This window comes from Hyperolius riggenbachi, chromosome 10 (assembly GCF_040937935.1).
Source record: "Hyperolius riggenbachi isolate aHypRig1 chromosome 10, aHypRig1.pri, whole genome shotgun sequence".
Lineage (NCBI taxonomy): Eukaryota > Metazoa > Chordata > Amphibia > Anura > Hyperoliidae > Hyperolius > Hyperolius riggenbachi.
Genome location: NC_090655.1, coordinates 290,356,869 through 290,378,231, shown reverse-complemented (window position 1 = coordinate 290,378,231; position 21,363 = coordinate 290,356,869). Strand labels below are relative to the sequence as shown.

The following is a 21,363-nucleotide window of genomic DNA, read 5'->3' as shown; positions in this document are numbered from 1 at the left end:
ATACCTGGCTCTATCATGTGTCCATATAAAGCTCTATATGCTGTCTGGGAACAGACCGTGGCCTATACCTGGCTCTATCATGTGTCCATATAAAGCTCTATATGCTGTCTGGGAATAGACCGTGGCCTATACCTGGCTCTATCATGTGCCCATATAAAGCTCTATATGCTGTCTGGGAATAGACCGTGGCCTATACCTGGCTCTATCATGTGTCCATATAAAGCTCTATATGCTGTCTGGGAACAGACCGTGGCCTATACCTGGCTCTATCATGTGTCCATATAAAGCACTAGATGCTGTCTGGGAACAGACCGTGGCCTATACCTGGCTCTATCATGTGTCCATATAAAGCTCTATATGCTATCTGGGAATAGACCGTGGCCTATACCCAGCTCTATCATGTGTCCATATAAAGCTCTATATGCTGTCTGGGAATAGACCGTGGCCTATACACAGCTCTATCATGTGTCCATATAAAGCTCTATATGCTGTCTGGGAATAGACCGTGGCCTATACCTGGCTCTATCATGTGTCCATATAAAGCACTAGATGCTGTCTGGGAACAGACCGTGGCCTATACCTGGCTCTATCATGTGTCCATATAAAGCTCTATAGGCTCTCTAGGAATAGACCGTGGCCTATACCTGGCTCTATCATGTGTCCATATAAAGCACTAGATGCTGTCTGGGAACAGACCGTGGCCTATACCTGGCTCTATCATGTGTCCATATAAAGCTCTATAGGCTCTCTGGGAACAGACCGTGGCCTATACCCAGCTCTATCATGTGTCCATATAAAGCTCTATATGCTGTCTGGGTACAGACCGTGGCCTATACCTGGCTCTATCATGTGTCCATATAAAGCTCTATATGCTGTCTGGGAACAGACCGTGGCCTATACCTGGCTCTATCATGTGTCCATATAAAGCTCTATATGCTATCTGGGAATAGACCGTGGCCTATACCCAGCTCTATCATGTGTCCATATAAAGCTCTATATGCTGTCTGGGAATAGACCGTGGCCTATACACAGCTCTATCATGTGTCCATATAAAGCTCTATATGCTGTCTGGGAATAGACCGTGGCCTATACCTGGCTCTATCATGTGTCCATATAAAGCACTAGATGCTGTCTGGGAACAGACCGTGGCCTATACCTGGCTCTATCATGTGTCCATATAAAGCTCTATAGGCTCTCTAGGAATAGACCGTGGCCTATACCTGGCTCTATCATGTGTCCATATAAAGCACTAGATGCTGTCTGGGAACAGACCGTGGCCTATACCTGGCTCTATCATGTGTCCATATAAAGCTCTATATGCTGTCTGGGAATAGACCGTGCCCTATACCCAGCTCTATCATGTGTCCATATAAAGCTCTATATGCTGTCTGGGTACAGACCGTGGCCTATACCTGGCTCTACCATGTGTCCATATAAAGCTCTATATGTTGTCTGGGAACAGACCGTGGCCTATACCTGGCTCTATCATGTGTCCATATAAAGCACTAGATGCTGTCTGGGAACAGACCGTGGCCTATACCTGGCTCTATCATGTGTCCATATAAAGCTCTATATGCTGTCTGGGTACAGACCGTGGCCTATACCCGGCTCTACCATGTAACTGTTTCACTTTGAGACATACAATATGAACCCTCTAATCTGTGAGCATTAAGCCTTAGCTATTTGATTTCTGACATCTAAGCTTGTTCGCATGGCCCTGTGTTTATGTGGGCGGAAAATGTTTTTTTGTAGCAATGCTTTATGTAGCAATTATTTTATGTTCTCTACCAATTATCTGCTGCGCCAATTGTTGCAATTCTGTGGGTAGTTATTTTGTGTACATTTTGTTTTTATTCCCGTTGTGCTCCCATTTTTGCCTGAGGAAGCGGGGTCACGCCCACGAAACGCGTTGCATTTGTGGAGTTGAATAAACAATGTCATTTCTGTTTTATTGAGACTCAAGTGAGTTTTCTTTTTTTGTAAGAGGGAGGTGAGTCCACCCTAACATCCCCCTCTGCTTTTAAGCGGTTTTTAAAATGTTTTACTCTACTCTGGCGCCTCTGTATACCGAGCTTTTGCTGATCTTCTAGTCCACCCTGGGTGGAGGGGTGCATCCCCATCTACTATCTACAGAGAGCGACTTCTTAACCTGAGTGGGGTCAGGTCCTAATGCTCCCCACCTGCATTTAAAGTGGTTGCCTATTGGTAACCCGTGTTTGTGAGTATATATATATATATATATATATATATATATATATATATATATATATATATATATATATATATATATATATACATAAAATTGTATTGAACTCTTTACCTGACAATACTGCACCATATTGGGCTCTCGATTCTCTTCTTGTTTTTAAGCATCTTTTTCACACAGGGCCATGTAGGTTTTGAGTTTTTTTCTCATTAAATAATAAAAACCATCATTTAAAACTGCATTTTGTGTTCAATTATGTTATCTTTGACTAATAGTTAACGGTTTTTGATGAGCAGAAACATTTAAGTGTAACAAACATGCAAAAGTATAAGAAATCAGGAAGGGGGCAAATAGTTTTTCACACCACTGTATATAAGGAACACTCAGCTTTGGACAAAGTCGTTGTTAAAGAGAATCTGTATTGTTAAAATCGCACAAAAGTAAACATACCAGTGCGTTAGGGGACATCTCCTATTACCCTCTGTCACAATTTCGCCGCTCCTCGCCGCATTAAAAGTGGTTAAAAACAGTTTTAAAAAGTTTGTTTATAAACAAACAAAATGGCCACCAAAACAGGAAGTAGGTTGATGTACAGTATGTCCACACATAGAAAATACATCCATACACAAGCAGGCTGTATACACCCTTCCTTTTGAATCTCAAGAGATCATTTGTGTGTTTCTTTCCCCCTGCAGCTATCTTCCACTGAAGTGTCAGGCTGTTTCTTCCTGCAGAGTGCAGACAGCTCTGCCTGTATGTAATTCCTCAGTATGTGAAAGCCCAGCCAGCTCATAGGAGGATTTATCCAGCTTGAAAAAGATAAGAGAGAAGAGAGAATCTGCCCTAATCTAAATAATACACAGGCAGTGTGCAGAGAGGGGCCTGGAGGGGGGAGATGCATCACAGAACCACAACACTGAAGAACTTGGCAGCCTTCCAGACACAGGCTGACAAGTCTGACAAGAGAGAGATAAGTTGATTTATTACAGAGATGGTGATAGTAGAATGTGCTGCAGTAAGCCAGAACACATTAGAATAGCTTTTGGAACTTGTAGGATGATAAAAAACATGATGCAATTTTTGTTACGGAGTCTCTTTAATTATCATAATGTTATGATACAACAAAAATCTGTTTTCCTCCTTTTTATTACCCATACAGTTACCATATTTGCTTTTGTGCACAAGTTATATTTTCTGTTTACAAATTACCAAAGTACAGTTTATTTGAAAGCAGCCATTGCATTTTACTGCACAGCTGCTATATTTATATATTATGATGTATCCAGTGATCACTTCTCAGCTCTCTCTCATTCTACGATGTATGCAGCTCTGTTTCAGTACACTGCTGGCTGTATACTAATTGTAGCAGACAGAGGAATGTAAACAAAGATAATGTTATCACCTCTTGCTTTCCACTAAAGAACCAAGTGCTGTGTTTACCTGTTTGAATGCTCTTCTGCAGTAAGCGTTCCAATGAGTCAGCACCGTCTTCAATAAATAAGCTCTTTTATTGGTATCAAAGCATCATTAAAATCATGAAGATCAAGCAACCAGCTGGTTGCTTGATCTTCCTGATTTTAATGATGCTTTGATACCAATAAAAGAGCTTATTTATTGAAGGCGGTGCTGTCTCATTGGAACGCTTGCTGTTGAAGACACCTATAGTGCACAGGTGACTGGAGTGGAGAGCACGTCAAACTTTTTCCTCGGTCCACCATAGGTGCTTGCTACATATTGCTTTGATTTGAATGCTGTTCTGCTACAAAGGACATGCTCAGTTGCATAGCACTTTAATGTCAAAATGGGTACAACTAAAGATTAAAGTGACTTTTAAGGAGGGATGATTGTTGGCACAAGAAAAGATGGTGCTAGGATCTCTGAAACAATGACTGTTTTAGGATTTTCTCACCTAATATCTCCGGTGTCTAGAGAGTGGCAATTGACTAAAAACTTCAAGAGATAATCTTGGACTATTCTGGTCACAAAAGGCTGGTGAACGAGAGAGGTGTAAGGCGAGCAGCAAGCATAGTCCGCAGCAACAGAAGAACAACAACACAACAAATGACAGCTGAATTCATCACAAAGCCTATCCCAATGCACAACAAGGACTTTGCTAAGGATGGGCTTTAGCAGCAGGAGACCATCAAGAGTGCCTTTGGTATTCCAGAAAAAAGGAAAAGACGCCTGTTGTGGGCCCTTGTCACCATGCTTGATCGGTCTCCAACGGTTTGAGGAACATCAATCAGAGTTTAACCTGCTTCCATGGCCAGCTCAGTCCCCTGACCTCAACCTCCTGCTGAGCATTTGTGGGGTGAAGACAAAAGATCACTTCAAAGCTTGGAAACGTCACCATCCAATCTGACCCAACTTAGAAGGGAAGGTTCAGGGAGGGTGGGGAAAAAATAAAAATCAATTTCCACTTACCTGGGGCTTCCTCCAGCCCGTGGCAGGCAGGAGGTGCCCTCGCCGCCGCTCCGCAGGCTCCCGGTGGTCTCCGGTGGCCGACCCGACCTGGCCAGGCCGGCTGCCAGGTCGGGCTCTTCTGCGCTCCAAGTCCTTGTACTTCTGCGTCCCACGCCGGCGCTCTGACGTCATAGGACGTCCGCCGGGCTGTACTGCGGCGGCGAGGGCACCTCCTGCCTGCCACGGGCTGGAGGAAGCCCCAGGTAAGTGGAAATTGATTTTTATTTTTTCCCCACCCTCCCTGAACCTTCCCTTTAGAGCTGCCATTATGTCAGCACGGGCCAACATTCCTCAGTAACAGCGCCAGCATCTTATAGAGAAGAATATCAGCTGTGATCAGGGCTAAAAGGTGGACCAACATATTTCTGGGTGTCTCTAATATTTTCGCCAGTATATAATACTATACATGTGCAGTGACCATTATCAGCTTATTACAGGCCAGTAACACTAAGTCACCCCCTACTGTGACCAGTCTGTGTACAGTAATGTACAGTGACCATTATCAGCTTATTACAGGCCAGTAACACTAACTCCCCCCTACTGTGATCAGTCTGTGTACAGTAATGTACAGTGACCATTATCAGTTTATTACAGGCCAGTAACACTAAGTCACCCCTACTGTGACCAATCTGTGTACAGTAATGTACAGTGACCATTATCAGCTTATTACAAGCCAGTAACACTAACTCACCACTACTGTGACCAATCTGTGTACAGTAATGTACAGTGACCATTATCAGCTTATTACAGGCCAGTAACACTAAGTCACCCCTACTGTGACCAATCTATGTACAGTATTGTGCAGTGACCATTATCAGCTTGTTACAGGCCGGTAACACTAAGTCACCTCTACTGTGACCAATCTGTGTACAGTAATGTACAGTGACCATTATCAGCTTATTACAGGACAGTAACACTAAGTCAGCCCTACTGTGACCAATCTGTGTACAGTAATGTACAGTGACCATTATCAGCTTACTACAGGCCAGTAACACTAAGTCACCCCTACTGTGACCATTCTGTGTACAGTAATGTACAGTGACCATTATCAGCTTATTACAGGCTAGTAACACTAAGTCACCCCTACTGTGGCCATTCTGTGTACAGTAATGTACAGTGACCATTATCAGCTTATTACAGGCTGGTAACACTAAGTCACCCCCTACTGCGACCAATCTGTGTACAGTAATGTACAGTGACCACTATCAGCTTATTACAGGCTAGTAACACTAACTCACCCCTACTGTGACCAATCTGTGTACAGTATTGTGCAGGGACCATTATCAGCTTGTTAGAGGCCAGTAACACTAAGTCACCTCTACTGTGACCAATCTGTGTACAGTAATGTACAGTGACCATTATCAGCTTACTACAGGCCAGTAACACTAAGTCACCCCTACTGTGACCAATCTGTGTACAGTAATGTACAGTGACCATTATCAGCTTACTACAGGCCAGTAACACTAAGTCACCCCTACTGTGACCAATCTGTGTACAGTAACCATTATCAGCTTATTACAGGCCAGTAACACTAAGTCACCCCCTACTGTGACCATTCTGTGTACAGTAATGTACAGTGATCATTATCAGCTTATTACAGGTCAGTAACACTAACTCACTACTACTGTGACCAATCTGTGTACAGTAATGTACAGTGACTATTATCAGCTTATTACAGGCTAGTAACACTAAGTCACCCCTACTGTGACCATTCTGTGTACAGTAATGTACAGTGACCATTATCAGCTTATTATAGGCCGCTAACACTAAATCACCCCCTACTGTGACCAATTTGTGTACAGTAATGTACAGTGACCATTATCAGCTTATTACAGGCCGGTAACACTAAGTCACCCCTACTGTGACCAATCTGTGTACAGTAATGTACAGTGACCATTATCAGCTTATTACAGGCCAGTAACACTAAGTCACCCCTACTGTGACCAATCTGTGTACAGTAATGTACAGTGACCATTATCAGCTTATCACAGGCCGGTAACACTAAGTCACCCCTACTGTGACCAATCTGTGTACAGTAATGTACAGCGACCATTATCAGCTTATTACAGGCCAGTAACACTAAGTCACCTCCTACTGTGACCAATCTGTGTACAGTAATGTACAGTGACCATTATCAGCTTATTACAGGCCAGGAACACTAAGTCACCCCTACTGTGACCAATCTGTGTACAGTAATGTACAGCGACCATTATCCGCTTATTACAGGCCAGTAACACTAAGTCACCTCTACTGTGACCAATCTGTGTACAGTAATGTACAGTGACCATTATCAGCTTATTACATGCCGGTAACACTAAGTCACCCCCTACTGTGACCAATCTGTGTACATAAATGTACAGTGACCATTATCAGCTTATTACAGGCCAGTAACACTAAGTCACCCCTACTGTGACCAATCTGTGTACAGTAATGTACAGTGACCATTATCAGCGGTAGAACTCATTTAAACCACACACGCATGAGACAATTTAGTGGCTGTCACAGTTGGAAAGTCCTCCCCTGATCAGCATTGTATTGCTGCTGTGAGATGTAGCCGGATGCTTCTCCCTTTATCACCCCCTCCCCTCTCCACAGAACAGAACAGGGAACTCCAATCAGGGAGTCTGTACTGTTATTGTTAGTAAGATGTCACCAAACACAATCACAATATCTGAGTACAAATAACAGCTCCTAACATGGCCAGTCTGTGAGCAGCAATACAGCCACACCAGCAATATACATACACATTTATTCTGTATTACTGCTGATTACTCACCTGTTCTGCTCTCTATAACATTGTCCTCCTCTTTACTTGTCCTCGTCATGTCTCCCTCCTCCATAGACTGCTGATCACTCCTCACATATGTCTCTTCTTCTTCCTCTTTACTTGTCCTCATCATGTCTCCCTCCTCCATACACTGCTGATCACTCCTCACATATGTATCTTCTTCTTCCTCTTTACTTGTCCTCATCATGTCACCCACCTCCATACACTGCTGATCACTCCTCACATATGTCTCTTCTTCTTCCTCTTTACTTGTCCTCATCATGTCACCCTCCTCCATAGACTGCTGATCACTCCTCACATATGTCTCTTCTTCTTCCTCTTTACTTGTCCTCATCATGTCACCCTCCTCCATAGACTGCTGATCACTCCTCACATATGTCTCTTCTTCTTCCTCTTTACTTGTCCTCATCATGCCTCCCTCCTCCATAGTCTGCTGATCACTCCTCACATATGTCTCTTCTTCTTCCTCTTTAATTTTCACCATCATGACCCCCTTCTCCGTAGACTGCTGATCACTCCTCACATACGTCTCTTCTTCTTCCTCTTTACTTATCCTCATCATGTCTCCCTCCTCCATAGACTGCTGATCACTCCTCACATATGTCTCTTCTTCTTCCTCTTTAACTACAGCACTTACATGTATCAGTTCTCTACCCTAAGTGCACACAATGAGAGCTACTTTAAATTGTGACCACAGATAACAGCACATGCAGGAGGATAATATAAAACAGTTTGGAGACTCTGGTGACCCTCAGTCCCACCTTACCTGGTAATGCTGGGGGGTGGTATGACCTTCCTGTGGACAATCCTGGGAATAAAAAGGACCTGTACATCTCTCTGGTGGGCTTCTGTTACTGGATACATCTGTAGGAAACACACACACTGACTGAATACATTGTCTCTATGTGATTATCAGATGATGGGGGATCTAGGTGGGCAATCCTGGGAATAAAGAGGACCTGTACATCTCTCTGGTGGGTTTCTGTTACTGGAGACATCTGTAGGAAACACACACACTGACTGAATACATTGTCTCTATGTGATTATCAGATGATGGGGGATCTAGGTGGACAATCCTGGGAATAAAGAGGACCTGTACATCTCTCTGGTGGGTTTCTGTTACTGGATACATCTGTAGGAAACACACACACTGACTGAATACATTGTCTCTATGTGATTATCAGATGATGGGGGATCTAGGTGGGCAATCCTGGGAATAAAGAGGACCTGTACATCTCTCTGGTGGGTTTCTGTTACTGGATACATCTGTAGGAAACACACACACTGACTGAATACATTGTCTCTATGTGTTTATCAGATGATGGGGGATCTAGGTGGACAATTCTGGGAATAAAGAGGACCTGTACATCTCTCTGGTGGGTTTCTGTTACTGGAGACATCTATAGGAAACACACACACTGACTGAATACATTGTCTCTATGTGATTATCAGATGATAGGGGATCTAGGTGGGCAATCCCGGGAATAAAGAGGACCTGTACATCTCTCTGGTGGGTTTCTGTTACTGGATACATCCGCAGGAAACACACACACTGACTGAATACATTGTCTCTATGTGATTATCAGATGATGGGGGATCTAGGTGGAGAATCCTGGGAATAAAGAGGACCTGTACATCTCTCTGGTGGGTTTCTGTTACTGGATACATCTGTAGGAAACACACACTGACTGAATACATTGTCTCTATGTGATTATCAGATGATGGGGGATCTAGGTGGGCAATCCTGGGAATAAAGAGGACCTGTACATCTCTCTGGTAGGCTTCTGTTACTGGATACATCTGCAGGAAACACACACACTGACTGAATACATTGTCTCTATGTGATTATCAGATGATGGGGGATCTAGGTGGAGAATCCTGGGAATAAAGAGGACCTGTACATCTCTCTGGTTGGTTTCTGTTACTGGATACATCTGTAGGAAACACACACACTGACTGAATACATTGTCTCTATGTCATTATCAGATGATGGGGGATCTAGGTGGACCCCAAGGGAAATGAAAGTCTCCCCTTACCTGGTGATGTGAGGGGCGGCTGACTCTCCATCATGGGGTCCTTGTAAAGGTCCTGGTGTCCTTCTATATACTGCCCCTCCTCCATGGAGAAATAGATGGTGACAATGAGCCTCTTTATAGGAACCTGACACACAGAATGATACAGTCACCACCATACAAATCACTAGCTGTCACTGGATACTGTCCCATAATTCCTGCTAATGCTCAACTCACCCCAACAGCAGATCAGAGAGGATGTTGTGGGCTTCTCGTGTCTCTCAGATATCAGGGGGTGAGGTGGGGATACCGCGATGGTCACCAGACTTCACAGAAGGGAGACTCTGTATGGAGAGACTGAAGGTAAGGTCATGTGACACTCCCAGAATCCTCCTCACCTCTCCAGTCATGTGACACTCCCAGAATCCTCCTCACCTCTCCAGCCATGTGACACTCCCACAATCCTACTCACCTCTCCAGTTATGTTACACTCCCAGCATCCTCCTCTCCAGTCATGTCTAAGTCTGCAGGGGTGTCTATTCTCCTTGTGTGACAAACAGGAAGTGCACAGAATGTCCTCTACACTATACACTGTCCCACCCCCACTATGTGCTCCTCCCTCAATCCAATACCTGTCCCCCCTCCCCCACCCCAATACCTGTCCTCCCCTCCCCCACTATGTGCTCCTCCCCCACCCCAATACCTGCCCTCCCACACCCAATACCTGTCCTCCCCTCCCCCACTGTGTGCTTCTCCCTCCCCCCAATACCTGCCCTCCCCTCCCCCACTATGTGCTCCTCCCTCAATCCAATACCTGTCCTCCCCTCCCCCACTATGTGCTCCTCCCCCACCCCAATACCTCCCCTCCCCTCCCCCACTATGTGCTCCTCCCTCACCCCAATACCTGTCCTCCCCTCCCCCACTATGTGCTCCTACCTCACCCCAATACCTGTCCTCCCCTCCTCCACTATGTGCTTCTCCCTCACCCCAATACCTGCCCTCCCCTCCCCCACTATGTGCTCCTCCCTCACCCCAATACCTGTCCTCCCCTCCCCCACATACCTGTCCTCCCCTCCCCCACTATGTGCTCCTCCCTCACCCCAATACCTGTCCTCCCCTCCCCCACTATGTGCTCCTCCCTCACCCCAATACCTGTCCTCCCCTCCCCCACTATGTTCTCCTCCCCTCCCCCACTATGTGCCCCTCCCCTCCCTCTGGTGGCTGCAGCTCTCAGGCACGGGGTGTGACAGGAGGAAAGCCCTTTACAAATGTTACAGTTATTATTAATTATAGTTACAGGCGGGAAATAATGGAAATAAAATATAAACAAAGTAACCTTTTCTCTCCTCCTCTGCAGCCGCGCGAGCTCTGCTCTCACCACTTCCGGTCTCCTTCCAATGACAACAGAGGGCGGTGATTGCCAGTGACGTCACTCCCAAACGTGACCTCCTTTGGGTGATTATAGCTCTATCATTGGCTGCAGGACAATATGCTCCACCCACCAACTTCCAGCCTCTCTTTTCACTTCCTCTCTGTGGTTCTATGTTTCTGGTTTCTGCGTTCCAGCTGGTGGATGGGAGCTCGCCATCTTGTGGTCAGTCAGCTAACTGCAGCCTCATTTATTAATCAAACTGTAGCTATGCTCGGTGTGGTTTGCCTTCTTAAAACAGAAGAAGATTTGCAATAATTCAGCTATAAGTGAACATTTGTGGTTACCCACAATGCACCGCTACTGAATATGCAAATTATCTCTTTTTTCGCAAAGCTAGCAGGCTTACAGGAGCAAAAAGAGACAATTTGCTAAATAAGTAGTGGTGAATTGTGGGTAACCACAAATGTTCACTTATAGCTGAATTATTGCAAATCTCCTTCTGTTTTAAGAAGGCAAATCACACCAAGCAATGATTTTTAGTAGGAGGTCTTTCAGTCTCTTTTATCCCCCTATATATTCCTAGTGGTTTGGGTCACCCCGAGCTGCTTGACTATTCTGTTAAACTGTAGGAAGAGAGAGCAGCCAGGGAGTATGTGGGAGATAGAGGGGTGTGGCTAGGTATGAGGGCGGGGCGAATATAATCTGGGCAGAAGTTTCAAGTACTTGGAATACCTGAGGAAATAACGGGGATTGTGTTTTGGGGGAGGCAGGTGGTTTTCCAGGGCATTAAATACAACTGGGTTCACTTTCTAAGGGCAGCTTTCAAAGGGCGAAAAAACAAATTTACCCGAATTCACCAGATTTAAGCCTCACATCAAGGTAACATCATCTTTGTTGTAATTTACTCTATTGCTGAACACTATTGCTGTCTAACTAGATCATCTCTACCTACAATACACCCCACCGAAAAAACAAACAAACTGATAATCTACCAACCGCTGCTCCATTGCCCTAGGTAAGCCCACCACCAAAGACTCCCCGGCTTCTGCTACACCATTTTCCCCACCTACCACACCAGCACTCCCAGTGCAACAGTATGTATCCCCAGCACATCAGTATGCGTATCCCCCTCATACCTCCTCCTCTCTCCCCTCATCACCCGCCCTATTGGTGCCTCATGTTCTGGTTCCACCTGCTCCTCCCCCTGGTCCCTTGTCCACTTCTCACCACACATCCTAACCCCAGGCCCACTCCGGTCTCCCAGCCCCCCCCCCCAACCAAATTCACCCACTTAGCCCCTCTCCCCACCGCACCTCCCACCCTCCCCATACCCACAAACATTCTCGCCCCAATCTCATTCCTATCCGCCCCATCCTCAGACAATCTCTTCCTCTATCCGGTGGTCTCTGGAATGCCAGGTCTATCCGCAACAAGCTTACAACCATCCATGACCTCTTCATCTTAAAAACCCTCCCCTTTCTTGCCCTTACTGTGACCTGGCTCACCCCCTCTCAGCGATGGGGAGATATTTTCCGTGATCACGGATTAGCAGTGATTTACAAGCATTTTTTCACTATTTGGCTTCGGTATTAGACGCCGTGATCGATTCTGGATCATGCAAATCAGCCACGGAAATTCGGTGATAGCAAATATTCAGAATGCAATCACAGGTCGTGATCACATTAAAAATGAATTTGTGATTATCTCCTGCCGACTTTAGCAGTTAATAGCAAAGGCCCCTTACATCCTAGCAACAACACCACATTTGCAGGATAGGTTAAAAAGATAGTGGGAAACAATATTAAAATATATATATACTCATAGACTTACAAGACTTCCGGTCTGCCGGACGTCACCGGGTGAGCCGGTAACCAACGCGCGGATTCCCTAGTGTGGGCTGTGCAGCAATAACAGCACTTCCAGCGCACTGCATCTCACAGGTACAGTTTGAAAGGCCCAACAGGCTTTTACTCCCAAGCATCCCCTTGCGCTAACACAATGAAAACACCCCAGTGTGAAAAGGGCCTCAAAGCTAAGGCAAACTACATTCAAGCAGTGCTGTGCAATGCCAGGTCTATAAACAACAAAACAGCCATTATTCACTACCTAGGCTTCAGATCTAGCCTTAAAGGACAACTGAAGCGAGAGGGATACGGAGGCTGACATATTTATTTCCTTTTAAGCAATACCAGTTACCTGGCTGCATGTGAGAGATCGCGGAAAAGCCGCCGCGAGTGCTACTGAGCAGGCGGCTGATTCCGCGTCCAGTGCAGCGGTTTGCACACGGAAGCGTGTGTCTGGCAGCAGAGCGGGACGCGGAAAAGCCGCCGCATGCAACAACAGTCAGGTGGCTGATTCCCGGTAGTGTTCAAGTGTCCGGCGCCATGTATCGCCAGCTATGGCCAGCCAGCCAACATGCCCTTCAACGTCAGCTGCTGATGCCACCGTAGCGCCATCACCCCAGGGGGGCTCAGCAGTTTGGAAATTTTTTAACATGTGTGTCTCAGATCGGAGCAAAGCCATCTGTTCTCTCTGCCAGCAAAAATTTAGCCGTGGAAAGTCCAACTCTCACGTAGGGACAAGTGCCTTACGAAGGCACCTGAAGAGAAGGCACAAACAGCTATGGCAAGAACACCTGAGGAAAAGCAGCACCCAAAAGACAAGCCACCCTCCTTCTCCTCTTACTCCTTCAGGTGCATCGTCTTCATCCGCTTTCTCCCTTGCACCTTCACAGCCACCCTCCTCCACACCACCTCTTCCCTTCAGCGGTTCCTTCTCCTCTGCCCACAGCAGTACCCAGCTGTCCGTGAAGGAAGTATTTGAGCGTAAGAAGCAAATGTCTGCCAGTCACCCTCTTGCCCGGCGTCTGACAGCTGGCGTGGCGGAACTATTAGCTCGTCAGCTATTACCATACAAGCTGGTGGAGTCGGAGGCTTTCCGTAAGTTTGTGGCCATTGGTACACCACAGTGGAAGATACCAGGCCGTAATTATTTTTCACAAAAGGCCATACCCAAACTGTACCGTGCAGTTGAGAGGCAAGTGGTGTCATCTATTGCGAAGAGCATTGGGTCAAGGGTCCACCTGACCACGGATGCCTGGTCTGCCAAGCACGGGCAGGGCTGCTACATTACGTACACAGCACATTGGGTCAACCTGGTGACCGATGGCAGCAAGCAGGGAGTACGTGGCTGCGCAGCGGACCGGCTTGTCACACCTCCACGGCTTGCAGGCAGGCCTCCAGCCACCTCCGCTCCGCCTGCTACTGCCTCTTCGCTGTCGTCATCCTCCTCCTCCTCCTTGGCTGGTGCCGCGATCTCCTCTCCAGCTACACAGCCCCTGCACCCCAGGGCCTATGCTGCATGCCAGGTACGACGGTGTCACACAGTGTTAGACATGTCTTGCCTCAAAGCGGAGAGTCACACTGGACCAGCTCTCCTGGCTGCTCTTAACAAACAGGTGGAGCAATGGCTGACCCCGCACAAGCTTGAGATCGGCAACGTGGTGTGTGACAACGGCAGCAATCTCATTTCCGCGTTGAATTTGGGAAAGTTGACACATATACCCTGCATGGCACATGTGCTCAATCTGGTCGTGCAAAGATTTGTGTCCAAGTACCCAGGCTTAGAGGACGTCCTGAAGCAGGCCAGGAAGTTGTGTGGGCATTTCAGGCACTCTTACAAGGCCATGGCACGCTTTGCGGACATTCAGCATAAAAACAACTTGCCGGTGAGACGCCTGATTTGCGATAGCCCGACTCGCTGGAATTCCACCCTGTTGATGTTCTCTCGCCTGCTAGACCAGGAGAAAGCCGTCACCCAGTACCTGTAAAATTACAGTACAAGGACACAATCTGGGAGGATGGGGATGTTGTGGCCCAACAACTGGACACTGATGCGAAATGCATGCAGGGTCATGGAGCCCTTTGAGGAGGTGACCAAACTGGTGAGTCGCAGTGAAGGCACCATCAGCAACTTGATCCCCTACGCCTACTTCTTGGAGCGTGCCGTGCGTAGAGTGGTGGATACAGCTGTGGAGGAGCGTGAACGAGAACAGTTACAGCAGCAGGAGTCGTGGGAGCGATTTACATCCGAACCCGATGTTTCCACAACACCTGAGGCAGCACAGAGGGGGGAGGAGGAGGAGGAAGAAGAGGAGTCGTGTGGGGAAGGAGAGGAGTCAGACTCTGATGATGATGATGAAGGTGTTTCTGTGGAGGAGGAAGAGGCGGCGGAAGAAGAACAACCGCGGCAGCCGTCACAGGGGGCTTCTGCTGCTCCACGTTCCCGTAGTATTGTTTGTGGCTGGGGGGAGGAAGAGGAGTTCCGTCCTGTCACGGAGGAAGAGCAAGAGGAGATGCATCCAGCTTTCATGTTGTCCAATCTGTTGAGGGACCGCCGTATCAAAAAACTCAAGGCGAATTACCTGTACTGGGTGGCCACGCTACTAGACCCTCGGTACAGGCACAAAGTGCCGGACCTGTTAACAACTCAACAGAAGGCGGAAAGGATGCAGCACTTGCAGAACAAGCTGTCTATGATGCTTTACAATGCATTTAAGGGTGATGTGGCTGCACAACGCAATCAAGGTACCACTGGCAGTAACCCTCCTCCTCCCAAGTCCACGCAGGCAAGGACAGGACGCTCCAGCGATCTCAGGGTGATGTCGGACATGCGGACATTCTTTAGTCCAACTACTCGCCATAGTCCTTCCGGATCCACCCTCCACCAACGCCTGGACCGGCAGGTAGCCGACTACCTGGCCTTGAGTGTGGCTGTAGACACTGCGAGCAGCGACAATGAACCCTTGGACTACTGGTTGCGCAGGCTTGACCTGTGGCCAGAGCTGTCCCAATTTGCCATACAACTTCTCTCTTGCCCTGCCGCAAGCGTCCTGTCAGAAAGGACCTTCAGTGCAGCTGGAGGCATTGTCACTGAGAAGAGAAGTCGCCTAAGTCACGACAGTGTTCAGTGCCTAACCTTTATCAAAATGAATGAGGAATGGATCACGGAGGGCTACTGCACGACCGAAGACTAAGTCAGTCCCCACACACAGCATCTCTGCCTGCAGGCCACTTGCCTTCTCTGCCACCACCAACAGGGTCCAGGACTCTAGGCGGATTCCTGAATTTTTAAGGCCGCTGCTAAGCTACACTACTTTTTCTGGTGCGTGTACATGCCTGCCTACTTTTTCTGGCTGCACTGCGGGCGGCTGCAACAAAAAAACAAAGGGCATGTACATGTACCCATCCCCCTTCGTGATCATTACCTTGCCGTGGTGAAGGGGCTTGCATATCACAATGAAGCAATGACCGCCGGCTATTTGAGTGTCTCGGGTGGGGGTGGCACACAAAAGATAATAAGGTCATTGCTTCATTGTGGTCAGACCAAATTCGATCAGCTGGACAGTCACTGTTGTTCTATCATTGAGCTACCACAGCCCGGCGACCATATGGGCTTGAAAACTGCCACGGCCTACACTCTCGCCACGGTGCGCACCAGTCCAGCACGGCCGTCACTACGCAAACAGCTGTTTGCGGTGCGTTACACAGTGAATTTGGTGTGTCAGTGTGAAGCAGAACTCTAATTACACTCCCTGATTGATGTATACACATGCAAGATGTTTTAAAGCACTTTAGGCCTGCAATTTAGCATTCAATGTGATTTCTGCCCTTAAAACGCTGCTTTGCGTCACATCCAGATTTTTCCCCGGGACTTTGGGCATGTATCCCACTCCACCATGCCCCCCTCCAGGTGTTAGACCCCTTGAAACATCTTTTCCATCACTTTTGTGGCCAGCCCAGCATAATTTTTTCTATTTTTCAAAGTTCGCCTCCCGTTTGAAGTCTATTGCGGTTCGCGAACTTTTCCACAAACCGAACCTTCCACGGGGTTCGCGAACCGAAAATCTGAGGTTCGCGACATCACTATTAGAGATACGGTATGCCTGGGTGGACCCTTAGTCAGCAGTGGAGATTCAAGGATATGAGGGCTTCTACTGAATGCGGCTTTATGTGGAGAATTGTTAAAGAAGCTTCTCAGTTGCATATAGGACCAAAAAGGGAATGTGGAAGGCTCAACATATTGGTGCAGGGTATTAACGTTTTTCAGGTTACTTCCTATCAGGAAATCCTGCATTCTAGGGGTGAAGGGGAGCCTTCCAGCTCTCCGCAAAAGAGGAAAAATAGTCCGGACGGAACGTTGAATTGTTTTGCAATGGGGTTAAGGGGCCCATTAGCGAAGAGAGTCCTATTTTCCCCATGGCAAGGACACACTTCGGACCTCATAATCCATTCAGAACTAATATCCAATGTGGAAACTGATCCACTAGTTTGGTCACATCACCACACCGTCCACTTCTCCTTTACAGCACCGGCTACAAAACACCAAGTGAAAGAACTAATAAAATATCGTTCCTTGAAGGGCTTCTCACCCCAACACATTCAGAGCAACTTCAATCTTGATGGACTGACAGGTCTCAATTTAGGCATTGAATCCATGGTCCTTAACCACTTAACGACCAGCTAACGCCGATAGGCAGTGCCTGGTTGTTAGTGGTATAGCATGGAAACGGCCGCTCGTACGAGCGGCCTTTCCATGCTAGTTCACGGAGGGTGTCTCTGTGAACAGTGTGCGAGCTGCCTATCGCGGCTCTCACACGTAATGTAAACACGCGGGGAAGAAATCCCCGCTGTTTACATCATACGGCGCTGCTGATTGGCCGGGGATCGCCGACATATGATAGGCTGAAGCCTATCCTACAATGCGCAGGACGGATATCCGTCCTGCGCCACCTAGGGAAAGAAGGGGAGGGAGGTAAGCGGGGAGAGGGCGGAAAACGCTGCGGAGGGGGGCTTTGAGGAGCCCCCCCCCGCTACTTACTAATGGCCGGCGGCGATCAGACCCCCCCAGCAGGACATCCCCCTAGTGGGGAAAAAAGGGGGGGAAGTCTGATCACCCTGGTGTAATCCTGATCGGTGCTGCGGGCTGTAGAGTAGAGATGGGCCGAACGGTTCGCCGGCGAACGGTTCCAGGCAAACTTTGGTGGTTCGCGTTCGCCTGGAACAGGCAAACTTTTGTGGAAGTTCAATTTGCCCCATAATGCATTATGAGAGTCAACTGTGACCCTCTGCATCACAGTCAGCAGGCACATTGTAGCCATTCAGGCTACACTAAGCCCTGGAGCCCCACCCCCCCCCCCTTATATAAGGCAGGTTGCAGCGGCCATTACACTCACTCGTGTACCTGCTGCAAATAGACAGACTAGGGAGAGCTGCTGCAGATTTTTTTCTCCTAGGGAAAGATTATTTAGGCTCTTGGATCTCTCCTGGCTGATTGTTATTGCTAAAATAGCACCCCTCAACAGCTCTTTTGAGAGCTAATGTTTTCCTGATGTGTTTTTTTTTTGTATGTGTTGCTCACTGACATTATACAGCCCTATCTGTTGCAGCTGGACCTTGGTAATTGTTATTACTGTGCCAGCCAGCCCCTGCCTAACTATCTATACTGGGACACCTACCTATGCCTACCTAACTACTGGGACACCTGCCTATGCCTACCTACCTATACTGGGACTCCTACCTATGCCTACCTACATATACTGGGTCTCCTACCTATGCCTAGCTAACTACTGGGACACCTACCTATGCTGGGACTCCTACCTATGCCTAGCTAACTACTGAGGCACCTACCTATGCCTACCTACCTATACTGGGACTTCTACCTATGCGTAGCTAACTACTGAGGCACCTACCTATGCCTACCTACCTATACTGGGACTTCTACCTATGCCTAGCTAACTACTGAGGCACCTACCTATGCCTACCTACCTATACTGGGACTCCTACCTATGCCTACCTACCTATACTGGGACTCCTGCCTATGCCTAGCTAACTACTGAGGTACCTACCTATGCCTACCTACCTATACTGGGACTCCTACCTATGCCTAGCTAACTACTGAGGCACCTACCTATGCCTACCTACCTATACTGGGACTCCTACCTATGCCTACCTACCTATACTGGGTCTCCTACCTATGCCTAACTAACTACTGAGGCACCTACCTATGCCTACCTACCTATACTGGGACTCCTACCTATGCCTATCTACCTATACTGGGACACCTAACTATGCCTACCTACCTATACTGGGACACCTACCTATGCCTATCTACCTATACTGAGGCTCCTACCTATGCCTACCTACCTATACTGGGACTCCTACCTATGCCTACCTACATACAAGAAGATAATAAGGTCGTTGCTTCATTGTGGACAGACCAAATTTGATCAGCTGGACAGTCACTGTTGTTCTATTATTGAGCTATCACAGCCCGGCGACCATATGGGCTGGAAAACTGCCACGGCCTGCACTCTGGCCATGGTGCGCACCAGTCCAGCACGGCCGTCACTACGGAAACAGCTGTTTGTGGTGCGTTACACAGTGAGTTTGGTGTGTCAGTGTGAAGCAGTACTCTAATTACACTACCTGATTGATGTATACACATGCAAGATGTTTGAAAGCACGTTAGGCCTGCAATTTAGCATTCAATGTGATTTCTGACCTTAAAACGCTGCTTTGCGTCACATCCAGATTTTTCACCGGGGACTTTTGGCGTGTATCCCACTCCGCCATGCCCCCCTCCAGGTGTTAGACCCCTTGAAACATCTTTTCCATCACTTTTCTGGCCAGCATGATTTTTTCTATTTTTCAAAGTTCGCCTCCCCATTGAAGTCTATTGTGGTTCGCAAACTTTTACGTGAACCGAACCTTCCGCGGAAGTTCGCGAACCGAAAATCTGAGGTTTGGCCCATCTCTACTGTAGAGCCCACGCAGCACCGATCATTAGAAATTCGCCTGGTCCCTAAGTGGTTAAATATAACCACTATTTTTCATCTGCTTTTAACCCCATAGCTCCCTTACGCATTAAACGCCCTGCACTACATCACACTCGCTGCTTCGATAACTCTGTAAAAGAACGAAACAAAGAGCTGACTGTATTGACAGGGGCACAAACATCAGTCCCATGAAGACAAACATTCCCTAATTGCTCACCTGAAAAAGAATAAACACTGATCAACAAGAAAAGGCCCTTATTCCTGTCTCAGTAGATTGCAAATGCAGCTGTGAGAGCTGCCCAGCTTTTCCACACAGTTGACAATCTCTCCAGCCCATCTGGCCAGAAAACCAGCATCAGACCCTCACAGAACCTTAGCGAGAAACTTGCCCACTTCTTCTCAAAGTCTCCTCCATAAGATCTGAAGTCACAGCACCACAAACCCATGCAGAGCCATATAGCGGATGCAACAATAGCCTACCACTGTGGTCTGATTTCAAGGCAATCACTGAAGAAGGTATCTTAGATATCCTCTCAAACCTTCGCCAGACTACCTGCGATCTGGACCCTGGCCCCACTAAGTTCATGTTGAAATGCCCTGAACTATTTACACTGGCATTCCACGAAATAGTCAACAATCCTCTATAATAAAACCCTACTGTCTCTGCTTCCCATGTCCCTGTGTGTGTCCTACATGCGCTCTGCGCATGTGCAGGGATGCAAAGACATTGAGGGAGAGTGACGCACGGCGAGCGATGATGGGCAAAGGTGCGGACGGGCCGGTGGGCGTGCATGTGCGTGTGAGCGGGCGCGATGTGCATGCGCACGGCGGAAATGTGCAGGCGCATGCACAGTGACAGACCTAGCCCATTTTTAAACAGGTTTAGGTCCACTAGTTCCTTATAAGATGGGAGGTTTCCCACCTGTCTGAAAGAAGCAATCGTCAGGCTGCTACTCAAGAAATAATCCTTATACCCAGATGCTCTAAACAGCTACAGTCTCTAACCTCCCCTTTCTGGGGAAAGTTATTGAAAAGGCTGTCTACCTCCAACTTGAAGCCAGGCTCTCCAGAAACAGCATCCTTGCCAGTGTTGCTCGGATACCTCATTATCCTAATCGAGTTTGGTCGAATTCGGATAGTAAACTATCCGAATTCACTCGAAGTTCGATATTCGAGTTAATCGAATATCCGATTCGACCTCGGATATCCGACGTCACTATCCGAGTCTGTATTCGAGTAAAATATTCGAGCTGGCCTTAAATAGCTTTTAAAACTTGTATTGGAGGTCAATGATGCATGAAACAACCTCCTCCTCCTTTCCTCCTCCTCCTCCTCCTCCTTTCCTCCTCCTCCTTTCCTCCTTTCCTCCTCCTCTTCTCCTCCTTTCCTCCTCCTCTCCTCCTCCTTTCCTCCTCCTCTCCTCCTCCTTTTCTCCTCCTCTCCTCCTCTCCTCCTTTCCTCCTTTCCTCCTCCTCTCCTCCTCCTCTCCTCCTTTCCTCCTCCTCTCCTCCTTTCCTCCTCCTCTCCTCCTCCCCTCCTCCTCCTCTCCTCCTCCTCTCCTCCTTTCCTCCTCCTCTCCTCCTCCTCTCCTCCTCTCCTCCTCCTCTCCTCCTCTCCTCCTCCTCTCCTCCTTTCCTCCTCCTCTCCTCCTCCTCTCCTCCTCTCCTCCTTTCCTCCTTTCCTCCT

At 47.7% G+C, this 21,363-nt stretch overlaps 1 protein-coding gene across 1 annotated transcript in view; it reads right to left on the bottom strand.

Annotated features, from left to right (window-relative positions):
* The window catches only part of LOC137537290 (zinc finger protein 585A-like), an 87,261-nt gene extending 66,477 nt beyond the window's left edge, over positions 1 to 20,784 (bottom strand). The window contains exons 1-4 of the mRNA XM_068259368.1: positions 20,683 to 20,784; positions 9,494 to 9,617; positions 8,224 to 8,321; positions 7,906 to 8,112 (exon numbers count right to left, since the gene is read on the bottom strand). Coding sequence (XP_068115469.1) covers positions 7,906 to 8,112; positions 8,224 to 8,321; positions 9,494 to 9,617; positions 20,683 to 20,784 — 531 coding nt within the window. The remainder of the gene's footprint in view (positions 1 to 7,905; positions 8,113 to 8,223; positions 8,322 to 9,493; positions 9,618 to 20,682) is intronic.
* Between the last annotated feature and the right edge of the window lie 579 nt (positions 20,785 to 21,363).